This window comes from Diorhabda sublineata, chromosome 9 (assembly GCF_026230105.1).
Source record: "Diorhabda sublineata isolate icDioSubl1.1 chromosome 9, icDioSubl1.1, whole genome shotgun sequence".
In the NCBI taxonomy this organism is placed as follows: domain Eukaryota; kingdom Metazoa; phylum Arthropoda; class Insecta; order Coleoptera; family Chrysomelidae; genus Diorhabda; species Diorhabda sublineata.
This window is the reverse complement of record NC_079482.1, coordinates 811234-829318: the sequence shown is the minus strand read 5'-3', so window position 1 is coordinate 829318 and position 18085 is coordinate 811234. Positions and strand designations below refer to the sequence as shown.

Here is an 18085-nt window from a genome sequence, read left to right as displayed (position 1 = left end):
AAACTCCGAGAGGATGCTTGCAGGATAGAAATTTCGAACCTATAAAGAGGTTAACGCCTAACATTTTGAGGCTAGAGAAAAAACGTACAATAAAAATATGCATGTAGCTATTCGTAGAGCTAGAAAAACTATATATTGAACAATGAACATTGAAATGAATGAATATTGAAACGTGTATCAAACACTATAATCATTTGAGTTGTTTACTATGAATTAATAGATTTTTTTTGTTGCCGCTAATGTTCAATAATTTCAGCAGTGACAATCTGTATAAAACCTAAACTTTTCTTCTCCACTTCCAATTACTTTGGATTAGTGGATATTTTCGAGAAATTTCACCAGGCAATTGGACGCCGCCGCAACTTTTCAAAGCATTTCAAAGTTGTGTTTCAATCTATAATTACATATCCAGAAGTAGTATCATTAGAAAAAGTTTTTACGTATATGTCAGTTTTCTGGAGATTTTTCTCGACGTTCTATATTGATTTTTGCTTTCATCTATCTTTCAACTATCCATATTAATAAATATTCACTTTATACCTTTATAAATTGGGAGTTAAAGCAGCACGAACCTACTTTTCGAAGTTTTCTTTTTGGTAAATTGAATAGACGCTACCCCCAACAAAGACGAACATCCGTCAAATTCCTTATTAATAATTCAGTTGATGAATTATAAATTTGTAAAATGCAAAATACTGTATTATAAATTTATAATAATCGTTATTGATAACCTTTATGAAATCTATCGCTTTTTTTTTGTTTTAATTCAAAAAATGTACCGTCATGATCTTGCCTACAGATGGAGCTGGTTCTTCCGTTTCAGTCCATTGTTTTGATTGTTCTTTTGCTTCTGGACTGCTGTGATGGACGGAAACATCTTCACGACGCTGTTTTTGATCCATTGTAAGCAAACGCAGCACCCATCTTGCGCACAGCTTCCTCATGTCCAAATTTTTAGTTAATAAGCACTTTTTGAAATGTCTACGATCCTCCAGTGGAGTCGTCACCACATTTGGTCGACCTCTGCGATGCTGGTCTTCGCAGGTCGTACTAAGGAGCAGTCTCGGTATTAAAAACTGAAGAAAATTTAAGTTTAAATCTTCCAATTTCAATATCAAAAGACAATTATGCTAGGAACAATCAATAAACGTCGTTAAACATCTAACAAAATCGTCAGTCCACGTGGACTCATCATCTATACTATTTACCAATGAAAACATCGTAAATATAAATTGGCCGAGGCTGACGGAAGGCGTATGTACACAAGTGAGTTTAAATAACTAAAAGCAGCTTAAGAAACATATAAAAAAAAGTGAATATTGATATGATACGCTATTTCTTTTAACTAACAAGAAACATCTACGATTTATTCGAGTTTATGTTACAAAAGCGTCGTTATTTACTTCAATCTCGTTATTTTGTGTACATACACTTTCTCAAAATCGATATTTATTACTTTGAGCTCGGTTTTTGTCGAGATTAAATTTTTTAAAACGGATATTTCATAACGCCGAACGTCAGTTAATGAGTACATTTGCCCAACGGGTATATTCCTAAAACAGGGCCGTACTACGTTGAAACGGGCAATCCAAAAATCGTCTTTATCAAAAACAACAAAAGAAATGAAGCCAAGACTAAAACGATCATAATAAGTTCAAAAGAGAAGATTCACAAGATAAAATTATGAGAAACAAAATTCCTCCAAGACATTAACAGAATATGAAGGGACATTATCATCATCCATGAGTTTCGCCAAGCCTGGACCAGACTTTCAAACTAGCCTTGGGACTATCTAAGAAACCAAGTCTGTCCCAGGCCTTGATAACCAGTCTTGGGTCTCTCTGGACAACCTGGGCCTGGCCCAGGGCTGTAAACTAAGCGAGGGGCACTGTTATCATTCCAGAGCAGCGCCAAGTCTGGACCAAGAATGGTTTCCAAGTCAGGACCGGAGTTGTCTTGCCTTGGTCCAAGTATGGGCCTATACTGGGCCCATAGTAAAATCCTATATGGGTGGTTAGCTTTGTTCAAGCGATCTAGCAAAGGAAAAGGTCAGTTAGCCATTCAAAATGTGCTTCGTCATCATTTTAGTCAAAAAACAGTAACGAAACATCATGAATTTAACCATGAAAGTTTTACGTGATTTTTGAAAATTACAAGAACTGAAAAACATTGATTATTCTCGATACAAATTATTTAATGTGGACTAAACTAAACCAACATAAACAGAGTAAAGTTTTTTTTATTAAAAGGAAAAAAATTATGCTATAACGTCCATGGACAATGGGAAAATTAATTACTGTCGTCAGATATTTGAAAGAACCCTGAAAGTTGGTTCACCCTCCTTCTTGGTGGATCCAAACGCACATTTTTACACAGTGGATCCTATTTTGCCGTAGGTTAGTGATAAATAATCAAATTAGTTCATTATTCGTCAAAGCTCGTGCTATCAAAATGTTTCTACAGTAGAATATATCATCGAAAACGAAATCTACAAAATGAACCAAGTAACGAAAGCGAAATGTTTCGAAATCGTTCGTGATTGTAGAAGGAACCCACGAAATGACTTAATTCCGACTAGCCCAGATATAGCTAGCCCATAATCAACTACCCAAGTTACTGAAAAGTGCTTCCACGTATCGAGTAGACAACTAACAATTTTCCCAAAATTATCTTTATTTTTGGACAGTTTTTCGTGCGTCAACTTTTGCGCCAAAATTCACCTTCCAACGTTGATCTGATCCGACCAGATTCCAACCAGCCGGTTCCAATTTCCGTCCCAATGTTGGGTACTCCTTTAACGAGGGTCGTACGATATGTAATACGATAAATCTAATAATGTGTCACGTAGTAAACGCGACATCTAACGCCCTCTCGTGTACAATGTGAAAAATACTGAACTATATAACTTCGGAATAATCAATTTTTATAAATATATAATAAAATCTATGAACCGGTTATTTGGAATCGAGTACAGACATTAGGACAAAGTAAATATGTACTTTTTGTTCAAAATACAAATAATTTTTTTGTTGTAGATGATTTAGTAAATATGACAAACAACAAAACAAAATTTACAGTTATTGAATCCGATCTATTCTATTTTCATATTATACAAGGTTGATTAACTATGTGTGAACTATTAATGATAATGTGTTTACTTCCATAATTCGGTTAAGTTCATCCATAAATAACCACACAGTTAATGGTAGTTACTAATTAAATTATAACGAAGAATATTACCCTCCGAAACACGGTTTCGAATGTGTTCAATTTCTTATGGTGATTACGAAATATGATACAAAATACCATAAAAAAAAAACGTTATATCAAATTGTCGAGCACTACGGGACGAAATTATGATGGTAAGTAGACAATAGGAAGCTCAGTTATACCGGATGTCTCCCCATTTTAATCGGTTTGATCCTTCAATCAAAAATAGTTATAATATGATTTATTACGAGCTATCATATTTTCTAAAAAATACTACACCACCATTTATCACATTTTATTATTATTATCGTCTTCGGAAAAACCAACTTTTTTCAAAATCGAAACGCCAAACAGAAAAAATTTGCTCTAGTATCTTCCGATTCTATTTTTACAAAAGGATTGGAATGATTTTTTAACATAGTGAGTCTAAAATTGGTTTATAAATCCAGCAATAGATTAAGACAACTTTTTGGTAATCCAAAGAACCAGCTTTGGAGTGATCTTGATGAAAAAGTACGTTGGACAGACAAAGAGATCCGTCAAAATCCGGTTTAAAGAGCATCTAGTTCATTTAAAGTATGAACGAACCGAAACATGATGAAAAACAACCAGATTTTGAGTGATCTTGATGAAAAAGTACGTTGGACAAGCAAAGAGATCCATCAAATTCCGGTTTAAAGAGCATCTAGTTCATTTAAAGTATGAACGAACCGATAAAAAGATGAAAAACAACCAGATTTGGAGTGATTTTGATGAAAAAGTACGTTGGACAGACAAAGAGATCCATCAAAATCCGGTTTAAAGAGCATCTAGTTCATTTAAAGTATGAACGAACCGATAAAAAGATGAAAAACAACCAGATTTGGAGTGATTTTGATGAAAAAGTACGTTGGACAGACAAAGAGATCCATCAAAATCCGATTTAAAGAGCATTTAGTTCATTTAAAATATGAACGAACCGATAAAAAGATGAAAAACAACCAGATTTGGAGGGATTTTGATGAAAAAGTACGTTGGACAGACAAAGAGATCCATCAAAATCCGATTTAAAGAGCATTTAGTTCATTTAAAATATGAACGAACCAATAAAAAGATGAAAAACAACCAGATTTGGAGTGATTTTGATGAAAAAGTACGTTGGACAGACAAAGAGATCCATCAAAATCCGATTTAAAGAGCATCTAGTTCATTTAAAGTATGAACGAACCGATAAAAAGATGAAAAACAACCAGATTTGGAGTGATTTTGATGAAAAAGTACGTTGGACAGACAAAGAGATCCATCAAAATCCGATTTAAAGAGCATTTAGTTCATTTAAAATATGAACGAACCGATAAAAAGATGAAAAACAACCAGATTTGGAGGGATTTTGATGAAAAAGTACGTTGGACAGACAAAGAGATCCATCAAAATCCGATTTAAAGAGCATTTAGTTCATTTAAAATATGAACGAACCAATAAAAAGATGAAAAACAACCAGATTTGGAGTGATTTTGATGAAAAAGTACGTTGGACAGACAAAGAGATCCATCAAAATCCGGTTTAAACAGCATCTAGTTCATTTAAAGTATGAACGAACCGAAACAAGATGAAAAACAACCAGATTTGGAGTGATTTTGATGTAAAAGTACGTTGGACAGACAAAGAGATCCGTCAAAATCCGGTTTAAAGAGCATCTAGTTCATTTAAAGTATGAACGAACCGATAAAAAGATTAAAAACAACCAGATTTGGAGGGATTTTGATGAAAAAGTACGTTGGACAGACAAAGAGATCCATCAAAATCCGGTTTAAAGAGCATCTAGTTCATTTAAAGTATGAACGAACCGAAACAAGATGAAAAACAACCAGATTTGGAGTGATTTTGATGTAAAAGTACGTTGGACAGACAAAGAGATCCGTCAAAATCCGGTTTAAAGAGCATCTAGTTCATTTAAAGTATGAACGAACCGATAAAAAGATGAAAAACAACCAGATTTTGAGTGATCTTGATGAAAAAGTACGTTGGACAGACAAAGAGATCCATCAAAATCCGGTTTAAAGAGCATCTAGTTCATTTAAAGTATGAACGAACCGATAAAAAGATGAAAAACAACCAGATTTGGAGGGATTTTGATGAAAAAGTACGTTGGACAGACAAAGAGATCCGTTAAAATCCGGTTTAAAGAGCATCTAGTTCATTTAAAGTATGAACGAACCGAAACATGATGAAAAACAACAAGATTTAGAGTGATTTTGATGAAAAAGTACGTTGGACAAGCAAAGAGATCCATCAAATTCCGGTTTAAAGAGCATCTAGTTCATTTAAAGTATGAACGAACCGAAACATGATGAAAAACAACCAGATTTAGAGTGATTTTGATGAAAAAGTACGTTGGACAGACAAAGAGATCCGTTAAAATCCGGTTTAAAGAGCATCTAGTTCATTTAAAGTATGAACGAACCGAAACATGATGAAAAACAACCAGATTTTGAGTGATCTTGATGAAAAAGTACGTTGGACAAGCAAAGAGATCCATCAAATTCCGGTTTAAAGAGCATTTAGTTCGTTTAAAATATGAACGAACCGGAACAAGATGAAAAACAACCAGATTTAGAGTGATCTTGATGAAAAAGTACGTTGGACAAGCAAAGAGATCCATCAAATTCCGGTTTAAAGAGCATTTAGTTCGTTTAAAATATAAACGAACCGGAACAAGATGAAAAACAACCAGATTTGGAGTGATTTTGATGTAAAAGTACGTTGGACAGACAAAGAGATCCGTTAAAATCCGGTTTAAAGAGCATCTAGTTCATTTAAAGTATGAACGAACCGAAACATGATGAAAAACAACCAGATTTAGAGTGATTTTGATGAAAAAGTACGTTGGACAAGCAAAGAGATCCATCAAAATCCGGTTTAAAGAGCATTTAAAGTATGAACGAACCGAAACATGATGAAAAACAACCAGATTTTGAGTGATTTTGATGAAAAAGTACGTTGGACAAGCAAAGAGATCCATCAAAATCCGGTTTAAAGAGCATCTAGTTCATTTAAAGTATGAACGAACCGAAACATGATGAAAAACAACAAGATTTAGAGTGATTTTGATGAAAAAGTACGTTGGACAAGCAAAGAGATCCATCAAATTCCGGTTTAAAGAGCATTTAGTTCGTTTAAAATATGAACGAACCGGAACAAGATGAAAAACAACCAGATTTAGAGTGATCTTGATGAAAAAGTACGTTGGACAAGCAAAGAGATCCATCAAATTCCGGTTTAAAGAGCATTTAGTTCGTTTAAAATATAAACGAACCGGAACAAGATGAAAAACAACCAGATTTGGAGTGATTTTGATGTAAAAGTACGTTGGACAGACAAAGAGATCCGTTAAAATCCGGTTTAAAGAGCATCTAGTTCATTTAAAGTATGAACGAACCGAAACATGATGAAAAACAACCAGATTTAGAGTGATTTTGATGAAAAAGTACGTTGGACAAGCAAAGAGATCCATCAAAATCCGGTTTAAAGAGCATTTAAAGTATGAACGAACCGAAACATGATGAAAAACAACCAGATTTTGAGTGATTTTGATGAAAAAGTACGTTGGACAAGCAAAGAGATCCATCAAAATCCGGTTTAAAGAGCATCTAGTTCATTTAAAGTATGAACGAACCGAAACATGATGAAAAACAACAAGATTTAGAGTGATTTTGATGAAAAAGTACGTTGGACAAGCAAAGAGATCCATCAAATTCCGGTTTAAAGAGCATTTAGTTCGTTTAAAATATGAACGAACCGGAACAAGATGAAAAACAACCAGATTTGGAGTGATTTTGATGTAAAAGTACGTTGGACAGACAAAGAGATCCGTTAAAATCCGGTTTAAAGAGCATCTAGTTCATTTAAAGTATGAACGAACCGAAACATGATGAAAAACAACCAGATTTAGAGTGATTTTGATGAAAAAGTACGTTGGACAAGCAAAGAGATCCATCAAAATCCGGTTTAAAGAGCATTTAAAGTATGAACGAACCGAAACATGATGAAAAACAACCAGATTTGGAGTGATTTTGATGTAAAAGTAAGTTGGACAGACAAAGAGATCCATTAAAATCCGGTTTAAAGAGCATTTAGCATGAACGGATCGACAAAAACTGAAAATAAATAATTAATAACTAACGGTTAGGTAAATTGGAGTTGGGAGAGATTGACTACAAACAAGAAGATGCAACGGCACATTCTTCAAGGGCCGTTTTGAAGAAACACTTCCCAGAACTCTATGACAGAGCTAGAACTAGCGACAGCTTTCGTTTCATCAAAGCATTTCTTGGAAATGAAAAATCTAAAAATTATATTGAGTAATATTGACTAAAAGACCTGGTAACCTGGACAGGTTACCGGGAAATATAGGAAAGAGCTGGGAGAGCCAATGCATCAGGACTTACACACCATGGAAGAGCTCTAAAAGGATTTCTGGGATACGAATTTGATATCTGACCGGCGCAGGTACTTGATATGTCATAAAAGCATTAAAACGAAGTTTCTCAGTCTCCTAATTATACTAATAACGTTAGAAATTTTTTAAATGAAGACTCGGAATAAATGATATTTCTCCGTGTTTATGTTTAATCAATACACGCCTCAGTTTAACCTGTTAGTCATTTACGAAATCATCAAGGTGTAAATGTAAGGTACATAATTTACATATAACTTTTGATAATCCGAATTTACGGCCCCAAATTCAGAAACAATCATCGTGATGACATTCCGTAGATACACACATACACCTATCCAACCGTATGACATATCGTATTCGTCGCAATAATATTATCTACGAATTTGTAACCGGAATTAATAGATTAATAGGGTTGCTTTCGATACAGATGTCGTCTCAGGTTCAGAACAAAACACAAAGACGTATTATCTTATTATTCAAACGTTTGAATGTATAAAAGTATCGAAATATTTCAATTCAATTCAATATTTCTAACAACGGTACTTTGAATTGAAGTATTCGAAAGCTCGTAAAATATATTAAAGTTAGTCCACTTTGGTGTTTAATTGCCACGTTCCCAATAAGAAAACGCACAACAATCCAAGGATATTACAAAGAATGTTTGAAAGTATGAATTAAAACTAGTTTCTCATTTTTCTCGATGAAATATACGAGGGTATATTGACAAATTCTTATCCTACTATAGAATTTAATTGTCAAAATATTTTATTACTCAACATATTCTCCTTTTAATTGGATACATTTATTACAGCGAACCTGCAACGTCTCTAGACCTTTAAAAAGAAAATTTACGACCTTTTAAACTTTTTTTCAGTTGGGGAAAGAGATGATAGTCGGACGGAGCCAAATCTGGTGAATAAGGAGGGTGTTTGCATGGCAACATGAGATTTGTGTGCCGGGGCGTTGTCCTGCAAAAACAAAACACCTTTGGATAGCTTTCAGCGTTTTTTCTCTTTAATTTTTTCCCGTATTAATGTCGAATAGTAATCTCCAATTATTGTTCTACCCTTAGTATCCAAAAAAATCAATCAAGATTACCTCATGGCAACCCCAAGTAAGAACTTTTCTAGCAGATTTTTGGACACGAAACTTCTTAGGTCTTCTAGAACCGGAGTGTCGCCATTACATCGATTTTTGCTTTGTTTCTGGAACGTAGAAATGTACCCAAATCTCATCCATAGTAACATCATCTTCAATGGAAAATTTACCTCTTTTGAAGCTTGCAGTTCAAATTATCACGAAGGACATTGATCACCAAGGGTATTAAGTATCTCTTCGCAAATCTGCTTACCTTTTAACCCTTTCAAATACAGGTGGTGGACATTTTTTCTCTTTTAATTTATCGCGTAACTCTGGTTTACTTTTTTGGCGTCAAACTTTACACTTACACTTCTACTAAGTTATTGTTCGTTGCTATGGTAACGAAAATTGAAAAGTTCGGCACGAAAAATGGGGATAGAAATATACAGAAAACCTTCAATGAAACGTTAACAACATATTGTTTGTACAAATTAATACCACAAACCCCGATGTTTTTAATAAATAAATAAAAAAATAAATACGTCTCCGTCCGTTTCGAGCTTCGGCTATATAAAGTTATCATATAATGTTAGTTCTAATTCCCTTTGATCATCTCTCGACTTGTTTAAGCTTCGTTTCCCCTTGGAAAATATAACGTGACTTCGTTTCTGGCACTGATCACCGTTATAATGACTTCGAACTAAATTCGCCAGTTCGGGGGAGGTTTAGAGGGATGTGTGGTACAGATTAAGCTCAGGTAGTTTTCCTAACGCTAACGACTGGACTGCCTTGAACTTTACCTTAATGAGAACACTCATTATCGCTAACTATCGATATATATATATAAACAAGCGTAAAAAATAACGTTTCTGAAAACAGAGACGGTTCCAGATCACAACAACAACGGAATAAAAATATTTTTCATAAATATAATCCGTTTAAACATAAGTCACATTCTGTAACAATCATTTTAAAATAAATCGGGACCTCGCTGGTGTTTGAGTCCGACAAGAACTCAGAGAAACGCGACGAGTGGCTGGACAATCAGAAGAAGCCTTAAGGCAACTAAACTCGAGTCAAAAAAAAACCAGTTGCTGGTCCTAGATTAACCCCAGCCCAATGAGCAACTTGTCTACGATTTGGGGAAAGATTCGAGCAATATTGTGACTTTTGGAGGAGGAGTTTTGATGCCCGTGAACATACTGTAGACTCCTGACGGCCAGCGCGTAGCCCGGACTCAAATCCTATTGAACATTTACGGAAATAACTGTAGCCAACACGAAATCGGGCTAAATATTGATAAACCAATGTTTTTGAGATGCTGTAATCAGAAAAAGAATGGAAGGTACACAGATTTTTTGCTGCAGACATTTGACAGGTACATCTGATCTAATAGGAGCGTTCTTTTGAATGATAATCAATCGGGAGTGTTTGTTTGATATCAAAAACAAATAATAGATAACAAAGTTAACCTTCTGATCGTTCATATCTTTGTTAAAATCCAATAATATCAATTATAACGATCAACAGTTTTTTGCTTTAATTCATATACATACGGTGGCGTTTTGGAGTAGATTCGGCGTTTACAATTCATACTACCCTCGTAATAACAGCCTATTAATCGTAAGAGTGTTTAAAAACGACAAATTTATTTAAAAAAAAAAATATTTTCGCTTCCCTTTCGTGTCACGGATCCCTCCGGTTTTAATTGGTTTATCATAATTGTGATCGGAAATTATGATTTACGTGTAATGCTTTCAACTTCTTAACTTGAAAATTTTCCGTTTTCATTTAATCCGAGCACGAAATTTATTTTTTTTTTCTTATATGTTAATAACGTAGCTGACTAATTGCATTTTTTGTTTGTTAAACCGTTCGTTATATAAACCGGAGTTTTATTAACGGTTGGTTTTAAATAATCAACTATTTCCGTTTTGGCCTAGTACCACCGGATATACTCGACTATCCGACAAGTACGGACATGGTTGTGGACGAAGGTTCCAATGTGAGTCTTCAATGTGTAGCAAAAGGTTCTCCAGAACCATCAATAATGTGGAAAAGGGAAGATGGAGAGGTGATTCGTTTTCAAAATGGAACGGAAGGTATAAATAAAATCATATAATTCGAATTTGTTGATTGTTTTCGTTGTTACGCACTGTATAATATATTTTATTTCAGTTCTTAACGCTATCGGACCAGTTTTAAATATAACAAACGTCAGAAGAGAACATATGGGGCCGTATCTTTGTATAGCGACGAATGGAATACCGCCATCTGTCAGTAAAAGGATAAAGCTTGTAGTTCAATGTAAGCTGTATTATCGACTCTATTTTTTTTACTATACTTTTTTATTAAGAGATGTCGCTTCGCCAATTATTTATTAATAATTTTCTAAATTGTTCCAAATTAAAATACCTACATCGAAAATTTTCAATACCTCACATTATTCTGAAAATGCGTTCGATAAAACATTAAGGTGAAGTAGAAAAAAAATTAAACTTTATCTGATCTCAAACGTCTACATTTTTTATTCTAATATTTGCTTTCATTTTCACGTGCCACTATAATTTTGCGTTAAGCGATATTTATAAATAGGTTTTTGGTTTATTTTTTCTCACGGTTACGAAGCGAAATATACGAAATAGTTGTAGGGAAATTTCTCGTAGCACGCGATGCACTATTCAAATACTCAATTTGGTCTCATCAAACGAATAAACAGAAAAAGAAAAACCTCTAAGGTACAAAATCTATTGTTCAACTATCAATTAAAATTTCCATAACATACTATAATAATCAAAAATCGTAATACGAATTCTAATCATAAATTACTTTTACAACCAGTTAGCAGACGTGACAGATAATTTACATGGTTGCCGCGTTGTCAGTTTTTCCGATTACTATCATGATTACATTGAATTCAACCGATAAGAAATAAAGAATAAACCTCAAAATTTTGCAAATGGTATATATTCTAAATTACATAAGTTTAAAACATTAATTTTGACGCAATATAAAATGCAATTAAAAACTGGCAAACAGAAAAACGTTATATTCTGACATTTCGACAATAATTAATCTTGCAACAGCGCCTACAAACGGTTAGAATGTAATTTATCTTGAAACCCGAGTAATCATTTTACTTACACTTTAGATATTTAGATTTTGTTTAGTGTAATTGTGACTTTAAATGTCAAAGTTACGAATTTAATCTAAAATTTACTTATTAATACGTGAAAAATTTACATATTTTATTGATTTAATTAAACATAAGCTATATAATTAGGTTTGTTTCGTACCGTTATGTAGAATTAATACAGAAACTATAAAAATAAAGGTTCAAAGCGACAAATGACCTTGAGTTTTTCACATATTGAAATAATTGAGTAAATTTCATCCCTAATTGGATATTATAATCATTGAAATACTTTCGATGCTTAAGCACCCACCCTGTATATACGTTTTAAAAACAAAATAAGTTTCCAATTTTTATGTCTGTTACGTTTAAGTTGCTCCTTCAGTTTGGATACAATATCAGTTAATAGGCGCTTACGATGACCAGCAAGTTACCCTGGAGTGTTTCTCCCAAGCTTTTCCAAAGTCAATAAACTATTGGACCAAAGACAATGGAGAAATTATTCCACACAGTAAGTAGAATCGTTCTAAGAACTATACCGTAGGGAAATGATGGAAAGGATACAAAGCGAAACGGATTTTAGTCCAGTTGATATTGCAAACGAAAAGATTTTAGTGGAAATAATTATCAAAAGTCACAAAAACATTTATAATGTATAAACTGTTTTCTGTGTCCTATCCTGTATAATATCGTTAATTTTAATTCGTGTTATTACTTATGAGGGTTTTTTTAACAGTTTCAAGTATTAATCAAATATGAAAATTAAAATTTTACTATAATTTATTTATTTTATGTATAGAAAGAAAAAGTTATACACGTAAAACTATAATAAACATAATTATAGTTGCGTAATTATTTCGTTTGACGATGCAAGCGTTCATTCACCTTTGAAGTGACACAGTTGCCAAATCTCGACGTGTGCGGATGTTTCGTTTGTTTTTTCGAATATGCTACCCTTAAACATTTGTTTCATTTGCTTAAATTAATATTGGAATGAAAAATCATATTTTTAACGTATCTCCAATAATTTCCTTACTTTGGTAAAGTTGGAAAAAAAGCGATCGGACTAATTAAAGATAGTTGCAAGTCGCAATCTCGTGGGAGATGACAGGAATAAAGGGCAAACGGGTATTCAGCCATTCAAACGAGACAAGAAAGTATAAATTTACAAGTTGCAACGCTGTAACGAGCCCATCGATTTTCTATGATCGAGTGTTTAATAGTAGGTACGGAGACATGAGAACTTTGAAATTAGATTCTGCTTTTGATTTATTATAGGAAATATTGTAACTGACTTTAAACCTTGTTAAACGATTGAATTATTATCGTTTTGCAGGTAATAAGTTTGTTCCTGAAATTATCGAAGATGGATTCAAGGTTCATATGAAACTCAGGATCAACTTGTTAGAACCAAAAGATTACGGTGTTTATAAATGCATATCGAAAAATTCTTTAGGGGATATGGAAGGAACAATCAACGTATATAGTAAGTTTTTTCTAATTCATTAAGCTACATTTATCTAAGATTCGTAAGATTCTCTTTGGTATTTTTATAATTGCTGAAAAAAAAACACGCTTGGCAACCGCGTAAAAACTTTATATACACAAATCAGTGTCATGCGCGAACGTACTAATGCCGTAAGTTGTTATTTTGATCTTAACTTCGGCGGCAAATTTGAAAATACGTTAATCTATAGGCTTTAGAAGTTACCTCACATCAAAATTGTGATATTTTGAAACACGTAGTAACTATATTAAAATAGGCAAAAAATAAGTAAACTTTTTTGGGCTTTGAGTCCATGTGGGGATATATAACTTTTGAGAAATTAATTATATCTGATCTCTAGCTAACTCGATTAAGACTCCATTTTGTATTATGTCATGCATGGCGCGTCTAATGTTGCCATTAATCATTTAGGATTATGTCTTAATTAATTAAATTTTCTCAAGAATACTATTATAGTTATCTATGGTTTCACTTAAATTCTGGAAATAAGTGCTCTTAAAATATTTTCTAATCTTTTAATTAAAAAATTTTCCTATTTTTTATCAGTTCGCAAAATTCAAAACAAATAAAATTGTAGTGAACTATCTAAATATAGGTAATCTGTGGTTATACAACAATCATTTGAACATTTGCGCAGACTCTGGGGCGAGAATATTAAGATAAGGTTATATATTTCTATACCTATGTTTACAAATGAAAATATTTCATTTTAATTTCAGGAATTCCTAATCCAAATCAATATTTACACACCAATAAAAAGCAACAAGGTAAGATGCCCAACAATTATTTTAATTAGGATATTTGTATTTAGATACCAATTTCTGTAAATAAAATAAAAAATTGCACTTCTAACAAAATGCTGTTAATAATTTCTTTTTATTCATTTCATTTTTTTTATTACGTTGTATGAAAGGTGACACGAATTTTTTTCTTTCAGCTTACGAAGACAATATTTCTTTTAGCGGCTCCAGTCACAAGTATCGCGATTCAGATTTAAAAAGATCAAGAAACGATACGTCGAGGAGAGTTAGTTTAGAAGGTGAGATAATAGAAATTTCTTTATGGTGAATTTTAAGTTTGAATACATGGTGAGTGATTTATTATAACTTTGTAAATATTGTTTTTTTGGTCAATTTCTATGAGAATCGCATCAAATCCATTTCACTGTGTATTTGTATCTATTCTCTAAACTCAAAAACTAATGAATATACTTTCATGCTAATTTCACTGATATACTAATTCATAAGAAAGTATTGGGTGTGTTTTTTGTCGAGGTTTTGTGTGAAATGGTTAATATATGACGATAATTGTTGGAAGTGCCACAAAAAAATTGATTCAGTGTCAGAAGAAGTTCAGTCAGTGTCAGAAAAAGTTGAATCAATGTCATAAGCAAACTGAGACATCCATTCAGGTTATTGTACTATTGTATTCTAACCTAAAATGGAATTGTCATTACAAAAGTGAAATAAAAATAAATTTCGTAAATTTTAACCAATCAATCACTAGGTACTAACAAAACAAGGTGCCGCATCTGATTCGAGTAAAATTAAATGGGACGTAGAATTTGAGTTCGAATTAACTGAGATTTCATGCAAAACGAACGTTACGTAACTATTATATTGGGTTTAGATCAAGATTTTTAAGTAATTATAGCGGATGCGACAAACAAAACAAGATGTTATTGATTTTTTTGCGTTATTTTAGGTATTGTAGATCTTCAAAGTTACCATAGTCCCAGCTCTGCTCATCGTTTCTCTCTACGGTATAGTCTAATAAAATTAGCATCACTTGTATCTACAATGCACTACGTTAAATTTATCCATTCGAACATATCATAATTTCTTTTTTTTTTTTTTTGAAAACGGATCATAAATTAGGACTGTGGGCTATTTTTGTACGCTTGAGATTAGAATAGACTTAAATTTAATAAACAGCTCGAGGCATATCCTTAAGAAAAGAAAATCATTGTATATATTTTGAATGTAATTACATATATTTAAGAAAATAAATTGTATAATTATTTCGTTTTTATATACAAACCTTCTTAAACTACATACCATTTTTTGAAGTTTGACAACGTTGATCAACTGTGACCTCGTACTTCATATCCATCAATTTCCATTAAAGTTACCAGGTAAGTTTGATGAAATTAAGATGCAGTGTTGCCAAAATGATTAGATTTCCACGTTTTTTAAAAATTAAATATATAATAACAATAATTGGGAGAAAAAATACCATATTTTTTAAAATGCAAAACATACAATTATCTTTGTATACATAGTGTATTTTAAATCGGTAAAGCAAAGAGAGAGCTTCAGCGTTGCCAACTCTACGTTTTTGTAAGTAAATCTACATATTTTAAACTTTTCCTGCAAAATTACGAACGTCGATCTCATAATCTACGTATTTTCTTTTAATTTGTACTAATTATGAGAATAACGTGATTCTTTAGACTGAAAAAGCATATTTTCAATTACTTCACTTAAAGTGTAGCACAATTTATGCAAAACTTTTTAACATTGCCACTAAGCAGTGCAAATGTCGAGCGTCTTAATGAAAAGTAACATCAGAGACGAACAGAGATACGTTAACGGCATTACTTTCCACGAAAAATGGATTAAAAAGTAACAGCGAGTCTACACATTAAAATGTATCCCCCCTTTTTCAAATAAATTGTATAATTAAATACTCGTTCTATTTAAACGCACCTACCCTTATTTCTTTATTTCATACAGAAAACTATTTCGTTTGTTTATATAGTTTTCATACACAATTTTTGCTAATTTCAAGTAATTTTCTAATCAGATCTGGCAACACTGGTGAGAGTTATTATTTGACACGTAAAAATGCAAACATTGCAGCCAACGCATTAATGTTACTTAGCAATTCGGTATATGATAATTTCTAGATTTGAAACGAATTAATTTTAGTAAACATACAAGATGAGATTGATATTTTAATCAATTCAGAAACTCAAGTTATGATAAGTTACGTTTATTTAACCTCAAAGTATTTATTACGATTCCATAAACAAACGAGTAACAGAATTGCATTTTTCAATGTTCAATACACGTCTAGTAGTTTTGAAAGTGTAATATATTAAGAACTTGTAAATAACTATCGTGTCCCTTACATAATTTATAATAGAATAAAAGAGAAGATTGAAAATAACGGAATGTACACCGCAGAAATCTTAACTTAGTTGGATGGATAATCTAGGGATTGAGCGCATCATTACAAATAAAAAAAAGAAGAAGGATTGTGCACGTGTTACTGTATCACTAATTAATAATAAAATTATGATTTACTGAGTGAATATTGAGTTTACCTAATTTTATATTAAACACGACAGAAAATATTTGCTCAAAATGGTTTTAATCAGCTCTGTATTGGTTATCTCGATATCGGGAATAGTGCAAAAACTATTCGTTTTTAATACATTTTTTTCTAATTTTTTGGAAATCAAAACTTTTTGAATCATTAGTCATGATGCTGAATTTGAAGTCGTTAGTCTATTTTTTGGCACATCGTTTTGAAAATCTTACATACAGGTCTGGAAACGAGGGTAGCGGTGCAGGATCATATCACGGGCACTAAATTACCTCACTCTGTAACCGCCAGATCTGTGTTAAATTATGTTAACCTAATAATACTATATAGTTATTTTTTTATTAAGTAATGAATAGTTATAGATAAAACTGGTTAAATGTAACGAAATAGTTGTACGGTTTTATATGTAACTGTGGACCTACCCACGTCCATCTGTAGATATCAACGCCGCTAAGGAGCAGTATGCTCGAATATAACAAACAGAACTGGAATAGTAGTGTACGGACCTTGAACCAAACACTCTGTAAGCTTGGGCACTGAACTGATATCATCTTGTCCAATAGACAAGCATCTATTAGAGCTTTAAACTACAATGTCATAAACTTCAAAATGAATGAAGACAAGACAAGAAGAATGGATTCTGGGATACACTGGAGTGGAGAGAAACGAAATAGCTGACAGAGTTGCTAAAGTAGAAGCAAATAAACCCTTCATAGGATCTGAAACCTTTGAAAAACAAGGTAGATGGTAGTTATTGGAACAACCTACAGGGGTTGACTCCTGGAGAACTATAATCAGGATAGATTTATACTAGTCTATACAAGAACAATCTACGAATACTAACTGTAGTTTTTTTGGGGCATTGCCGTCTCAAGCAAAGTTCAGGTTGTGTTATACAGAAGAAGAAACCTCGATTCACTTACTGTCGAACTGGAACACGAGAATTTATAACTTGAGGAGTATAAGACACAAAATAGAGTAGATGAGATGAGTTTTGTCGAGATAGTGACGCCTCAATGGATGTCTTGAAGATGCTAGGTGGTTGAGTACAGAATGCAAGACGAGTACCACAAATAGGGTTGTGAAGAATGAAATATTGGTGAAAAGGAATGAAAGATGTGTTGCTCTGATGCTCTAAAGGGCATAAAACTTTTAGAGAGGTAGAAGAATTTGGTTTTTTTGCTGTATCTTAATTGTTTTTTAAAAAGTACCTAAAAAGTTGATTGTATGAAAAATGGATCACTAGGTATGCAGATTCTTCTATCATTCCTTAGAAATGTGAGAGACCAAGAATAACCAGAGGTTACATCTCGAGGTGTATTACATCTTGAACTTTCTAATAATGAAAGACAGGAGTCTTGTGGAATTAGTGCCGCCTCAATGGACG

General features: G+C 32.8%; 1 protein-coding gene across 2 annotated transcripts in view; it reads left to right on the top strand.

Moving 5' to 3' along the window:
* Positions 1 to 15438, top strand: part of LOC130448545 (lachesin) — a 121241-nt gene extending 105803 nt beyond the window's left edge. For both annotated transcript variants that reach the window (XM_056785958.1, XM_056785959.1), the window contains exons 4-10: positions 10672 to 10830; positions 10907 to 11035; positions 12235 to 12372; positions 13198 to 13347; positions 14088 to 14135; positions 14306 to 14407; positions 15073 to 15438. In XM_056785958.1, coding sequence (XP_056641936.1) covers positions 10672 to 10830; positions 10907 to 11035; positions 12235 to 12372; positions 13198 to 13347; positions 14088 to 14135; positions 14306 to 14407; positions 15073 to 15206 — 860 coding nt within the window. In that variant the 3' untranslated portion in view covers positions 15207 to 15438. The remainder of the gene's footprint in view (positions 1 to 10671; positions 10831 to 10906; positions 11036 to 12234; positions 12373 to 13197; positions 13348 to 14087; positions 14136 to 14305; positions 14408 to 15072) is intronic.
* The last annotated feature ends 2647 nt before the right edge of the window (positions 15439 to 18085 follow it).